This window comes from Bison bison, unplaced genomic scaffold (assembly GCF_000754665.1).
Source record: "Bison bison bison isolate TAMUID 2011002044 unplaced genomic scaffold, Bison_UMD1.0 scf7180017864317, whole genome shotgun sequence".
Taxonomy (NCBI): domain Eukaryota; kingdom Metazoa; phylum Chordata; class Mammalia; order Artiodactyla; family Bovidae; genus Bison; species Bison bison.
In genome coordinates, this window is record NW_011494889.1 from 5,002,204 (window position 1) to 5,009,275 (window position 7,072).

Below are 7,072 nucleotides of genomic sequence, written 5' to 3' on the forward strand. Positions count from 1 at the left end.
TTCACTCTCCACTTTCACTTTCATCAAGAGGCTTTTGAGTTCCTCTTCACTTTCTGCCATAAGGGTGGTGTCATCTGCATATCTGAGGTTATTGATATTTCTCCCGGCAATATTGATTCCAGCTTGTGCTTCTTCCAGCCCAGCGTTTCTCATGATGTACTCTGCACAGAAGTTAAATTAGCAGGGTGACAATATACAGCCTTGATGTACTCTTTTTCCTATTTGGAACCAGTCTGTTGTTCCATGTCCAGTTCTAACTGTTGCTTCCTGACCTACATATAGGTTTCTCAAGAGGCAGGTCAGGTTGTCTGGTATTCCCATCTCTTTCAGAATTTTCCACAGTTTATTGTGATCCACACAGTCAAAGGCTTTGGCATAGTCAATAAAGCAGAAATAGATGTTTTCCTGGAACTCTCTTGCTTAACTACCACTAAACGAGAAGAAAGACACAGATAGATCCAGAAAACAGAGGATCCAATACTAGAAAGCAACACATTAAATTCCATGATGATGAGGAAAGGTAATTCTAGGATGACAGTTGTATAGTAGGCCTATTGGACAGTGGGCCTACAGACTAGAATCAGAGTATGCAAGCCTCCAGACAAGAGAGTCACTAAGTTATTCATTGTGTCTGAGAAAGAAAGGAATTGCTCAATTTCCTAAATGTAGTAGAGAGTTTGGGGATAAACTAGTGAGAAGGCTGCATGCCAAAGAGTTGATGCTTTCAAACTGTGGTGCTGGAGAAGATTCTGGAGAGTCCCTTAGACAGCAAGGATATCAAAAACCTGTCAATCCTAAAAGAAACAACCCTGAATATTCATTGAAAGGACTGATGCTGCAGCTCCAATACTTTGGCCACATGATGTGAAGAGCCAACTCACTGGAAAAGACCGTGATACTGGGAAAGATTGAGGGCAAAAAGAGAAGAGGCCAGTAGAGGATGAGATGGTTAGTAGCAACACCAACTCAATGGACATGAGCTTGGGTAAACTCAGGGAGATAGTAAGGGACAGGGAAGCCTGGCACTTTGCAGTCCATAGGGTCGCAAAGAGTTGGACACAACAACAAAAGTGAGACAGAAAACTAAGCAAAGCAAATGAGTCACTTACTCCGGGGAAAACAAAGAGCTGTTCAAGAAAAGAAATGTAATTAAAACAAATAAAATAAATAGCATGGCACAGTCGTAAATAATATTTGTATAAGTATTTTTAAAAAACTGAACAGGATTTAATGAAAGACTATGTGATAATTACAACACGGGGAAGACAGGATGTGTAAGGATTGGTTGAGATAGGTGTAAGAGATCTGAATCCTCATCTTTCATGGTGGGAAATTAGTAGATAATATATAAAACTAAATAACAAGAGACAGTAGTATGAATACAATAATAAAAAATAAATAAAAGAAACAACAGAATAAAGAGCTGAAGGATTTGTATGTGTCTGTCTGTAGAAAAAGAGACTTGGAGGTGAGAAGGACCTAGGACAAAGGAATGCTGTTTTTGTGATAAGTTTTCCTAAAATATGTAAACATCACTTGATAAAAATAAACAAGTAAAAAAGAAGATTCCTTCATTATAACTTTCTTAATGGAGGACCAACATGCTATTATGTCAAGAAAAACTATTTGGAGATGATTAATAAAAAATGAATGACTAGAAAGAATTTCTGACTCTACAGAATTTCAGGAATAAATCAGATCAAGGGAAACACATACAGACAGAAATAGCACTCAATGCGTTCTGGAATGCACAGGAATTTGGAGAGCTGAACAACAGACTCCAGAGGAGTCCCAGCTTTGAATCTAAGGCGCTTATAACACGCAGGACTGGGGAAACACTACCCGTTCCCCTGGAATTCTGTTTCAGTGTATCTTTCTCCTCTCCAGAGTTATGGACCACAGCTTTATGGTGCCACAGCCTCCCTGACTTTAATCTGTGTTTTCTCAACTCAGCAAAACCACCATGCTATTTCTCTCCCTCTCATGGCATCCCCAGCACTATCTACTTCCCACTTTATACTTCATACACATGCAGTTACCTTAGAGCAGAATAATTATATACACTGGTTTTACAGTGTTTGTGTGATATTGCTGTATCTTTTATTTCCACCTATGTCATAAAATCCACATTACATTTATTTTTATTAATCAGATGTCTCTTATGTAAACTTAGAAAGATTAGTATAGTCTTTTTTCTTTATTCTTATCCTATAAATCTTATTTATCGTATCTGATATTCTTTATCATACAGATCTAAGTATCCAAATGGAATTGTCTCCTTTGTAGTGGACATCCTTTAGCATCCAGGCCTCTTTCACTTATCTGAAAAGGTCTTCATTTTGAAGAGTATTTTTATTCGATATAGAATTCTTGGTTTAGAGACTTTTTTTCTTCTTTCAGGACTTTAAAGATATCATGCTGTGATTTCTCACGAAAGGTCAGTGGTTATTCTTACCATTTTCCCACAGTATGTATGGTTTTCTCCTTCTAGCTGCTTCCCAATTTTTTTATCTTTAATTTTCAGTAGTTTAATTGTGATGTGGCCAGGCACGGTTCTTTTCATAACCTTGAAATATACCAGGATTCTTAAATCTGTTTTTCATCATATGTAATAGCTTGAGCCATCAATTCTACAAATGTTTTCTATTATTATCTCATCTTTTTCTAGGGCTTCTAATTGTATGCATCCCTAGGCCCCCTATATTAATTTTGCTTCAATCTTTTTCTCTCTGTTCTTCAGATTGCTTGATCTCTCTCAATCTATCTTCAAATTCACTGGCTTTTTCTTTTTTCATTTCTAACCCACCATTAACTTCTTACGAACTTTTTATTTCTATTAATAATTATCAAATTATAAAAAGATTCACTTGATTTACTTTTCTGCTGACACTCCTTGTCTGTGTAATTACTAAGACTAATATCTTCTTTTGAACGTATTTATGATAGTTTCATTAGTCTATGTCTGGCAAATCCAACATCTGTGCTACCCAGGTTTCTACTGACTACTTTTATTTTTAAATTCTGTATCACAATCACTTAAGTTACCCACTATTTATTTTTGGTCTAGTGATTTTTTACTGAATGCTGGTCACTGTCAATAAGACATTGTACAGAATATGAATTCTTCCATCTTCCTCTGAAGAATATTAATTCTTTAAGCAGTTAAAAAAATACTAACTTGAATCTGGGACAGCTTACAGTTTATTCTTTAAGGCCAGATTTATAAAAAACCTAAGATTCATCTTGTGATTCCCAGGTGGCTGAGTATTAAAGAATCTGCCTGCCAATGCAGGAGATGTGGGTTCAATCTCTGGGTCAGGAAGATCCCTTGGAGAAGGAAATGGCAACCCACTCCACTGTTCTTGCCTGGAGAATCCCATGGACAGAGGAGCCTGATGGGCTACAGTCCATGGGGTTGCAGAAGAGTCAGACATGACTTAGTGACTGAACAACAACAACAAAGATTCATCTCAAGCCTCTTCATTTGGAGGACCACTTTCACACTCTGTTGATTTTACCAGGACTTGGATTTAGGCTGCTAGATAGTTTTAGGGTAAGACTTACATGTAACAAACATCTTAACTAGCTCTCCAGAGCTAATAGTCCAATGTCCCCTAGCACTGTGTCTCCTCCAGCACTACTTGATTTCAAGTAATCTGTTTGATTTTCAAATGGATAAAATTTATTATTTGGTAATTCTCAGATGTTCTTATAAAGTTGGCCCTCCATGTCTCCTGGTTACACATTTGCAGATTCAACCAATCAGGGATCAAAAGTTTTTTTGTTTTTTTTTTTAATTTCCAGAAAGTTCCAAAAGGCAAAATGAATTTGTTACATGCTGGCAATTATTTACATAGCATTTACATTGAAGTAGGTATTACAAGTAATTTAGAAAGAAAAGTGAAGTCGCTCAGTTGTGTCCAACTCTTTGCAACCCCATGGATTGTAGCCTGCCATGCTCCTCCATCCAGGGGATTTTCCAGGCAAGAGTATTGGAGTGCATTGCCAGTTTCTAAGTTATCTGCTTAGGGTAAATTCTCAAAAGTCAAATGACTGGTCCAGAATAATGGGATGTTTTTATGGCCTTTGGAATGTATTATACTAAATTACTTTTCAAAAAGTTCCTACCAATTAAAATGATATATATTTGGACATCTACTATACAACCAGGAAATTAATATTACTACTACTACTACAAACATGGAATAAAATTGAGGCATGTAAACCACTAAGTAATTGAGAGAATATAATGGAGGGGTCTAGGGGACAACAGAGGATGAGATGGTTGGATGGCATCACTGACTTGATAGATGTGAGTTTGAGCAAGCTCTGGGAGTTGGTGATGGACAAGGAAGCCTCGTGTGCTGCAGTCCATGGGGTCTCAAAGAATCGGACACGACTGAGTGACTGAACTGAACTGAAGGTTAGCAGAAATAAAGCAAATGGTAACATAAAACTTAGAGGATTTTCTGATAAAAAACATTCACTTGTTATACACTATCCCTCAGGAAAACTAGACAACTAGTAAAGAAAGAGAAGAGAAATGAAAGTGAAGGAGTCACATCTTTTCTTTTTCCCTCTGGGATTTATTTTCTTCAGTCCTCTGGAACTGTGAAAATAAGTTACGCTAAAGAAGAAACAAACAAGAGTCTCAAAAAAGGCATAGTATTATCAATCTTAAAATCATTAATATAAGCAGTAGAAAATGGTGCGTGAATTTATAGACAAGCCGTATTATGAGTAAGCATGCCTAAGTGGAAGGAAGTAAAGCACAGAAAGACAAATGGATAGAAGGATATTTGATAGATAATATAAACAGAAGGATTCTAAAACAGATAAAGGAAACAAGGAGGAAGGGTATAACAGTTTAAGATTTATCTTTATTTACCGTTCCATCTTCCATCAGCTTCAGACATGAACCAAAATCTGCTAACCGAATATGTCCATTCATATCCATCAATATATTGTCAGGTTTGATGTCTCTGAAAAAAACAGACACATTCAATTTTTAGTTGGAAAAAATAAATACAATCAGTTAATTGGTAAGATGGAAAAGACTCTTAAAAGTCCCCTGGACAGCAAGAAGATCAAACCAATTAATCCTAAAGGGAATCAACCCTGGATATTCATTTGAAGGACTGATGCTGAAGCTCCAATACTTTGGCTACCTGACACAGGCAAAGAGCTAACACATTGGACTGGGAAAGACTGAGGGCAAGAGGAGATGAGGGAGACAGAAGATGAGATGGTTGGATGGCAACACTGACTCAATGGACATGAGTTTGAGCAAACTCCAGGAGAAAACAGTGAAGACAGGGAAGCCTGGCGTGCTGCAGTTCACTGGGTTGCAAAGAGTCGGACACGACTTAGCGACTCAACAACAACTTGGTAAGATAACCATTTTTGTCTGAAAATCTCAAGTTTTTTCAGAATTACTACTCTATGAACACATATTTCTTAGTTATTTTATGGGTTCAAATCCTCTCTCTGGTTCGTATTAAAACTTTCTTAAACATCTGCAGTTTCAGTGTTCTGGAGATAAAAAGTGCTTGGTAATTCTCAGGCTACATTAGCCTTACCCTGCTTCCTTAAGATATGCACAGTTTCCAATGTGACTACGGTAGGCCTACTTTCTGCATACAAAGAAGAGTCATAATCACTTGATTCTAACCCATGAAATTGAACAGGAAAAAATATACTTCCTAGACCCTGAACATAAATGTAGATAAATACTCAGTTACTGCAGGTCATTACACAAAAATAACTGTTTCATAAAACTGATTTGGAAAACAACTGAAACTACTACTTAATAGTGATCTACACTATATAAAGCTATTTACAGATGTTAAGTCAAGCCTCGTAAGATACCCAAATCTAATTAATAACAAGCTCTATCACTCCAGTTTTGGCATTTGTTTTTACAGTATTGCAAAACTCTGTGGCAGGTATCCCACTACAAGGGCAGAGCTGAGCAGTTCTGACTATGGCCTTCCAAGTCGAACATTTTTCCTACCTAGCCCTTTATAGAAAAAGTTTTCTGACCCCTGTATTAGCTGATTGCTTAATATAGACAGGCAGATAGACAGACTAAAAACAACAACCTGGATGGGAAACGGGTTTCATAATCCTCAATATTTGAACTTACAACCTTGACTGTCAGAAATGCTATATTAAGAAAAGATTTTCTGCTGTTTGGAAAACACTAAAAAAGTACACTTTGGTGCTAGAAGGAACCTTAGATATTACCTAAACCATATTCTGATGCAGGGAAAACTGTACTTTATTCTATTTTTTAAAACATTAAAGCTATATAATCATTATACATAACTGCTACTGGCAGATTTCTCAGATTTTAAAGAAGACAAAAGAAATTATAAAGACAGAATTTATAAACATCAATAATATTTTCAGTTATAAGGAAAATAGGAATTACTAAAACCTAGGAGAAATAAATTATGTATTTATAATAATTAATGAAATGGAAAATATTTAACAAGGCATTATAGATAGTATTGATACTCCTCTAGTATCTCATTTCCCTTCCTGATATAACCCTCTTCCTCCACTCCCCAGAGGTTAGCAACCACAATCCTGAATTTGGTGTTTACTATATATCCACACTGACCTAGAACCAGACATCCTGGAATGTGAAGTCAAGTGGGCCTTAGAAAGCATCACTACGAACAAAGCTAGTGGAGGTGATGGAACTCCAGTTGAGCTATTCCAAATCCTGAAGGATGACGCTGTGAAAGTGCTGCACTCAATATGCCAGCAAATTTGGAAAACTCAGCAGTGGCCACAGGACTGGAAAAGGTCAGTTTTCATTCCAATCCCAAAGAAAGGCAATGCCAAAAAATGCTCAAACTACCACACAATTGCACTCATCTCACACGCTAGTAAAGCAATGCTCAAAAGTCTCCAAGCCAGGCTTCAGCAATACGTGAACCGTGAACTTCCTGATGTTCAAGCTGGTTTTAGAAAAGGCAGAGGAACCAGAGATCAAATTGCCAACATCTGCTGGATCATGGAAAAAGCAAGAGAGTTCCAGAAAAGCATCTATTTCTGCTTTATT

At 36.9% G+C, this 7,072-nt stretch overlaps 1 protein-coding gene across 7 annotated transcripts in view; it reads right to left on the reverse strand.

The window, feature by feature from the left end:
- The window catches only part of CDC42BPA (CDC42 binding protein kinase alpha (DMPK-like)), a 298,104-nt gene that overhangs the window by 143,934 nt on the left and 147,098 nt on the right, over nucleotides 1-7,072 (reverse strand). For all 7 annotated transcript variants that reach the window (XM_010852881.1, XM_010852884.1, XM_010852883.1 and 4 more), the window contains exon 6: nucleotides 4,889-4,982. In XM_010852881.1, coding sequence (XP_010851183.1) covers nucleotides 4,889-4,982 — 94 coding nt within the window. The remainder of the gene's footprint in view (nucleotides 1-4,888; nucleotides 4,983-7,072) is intronic.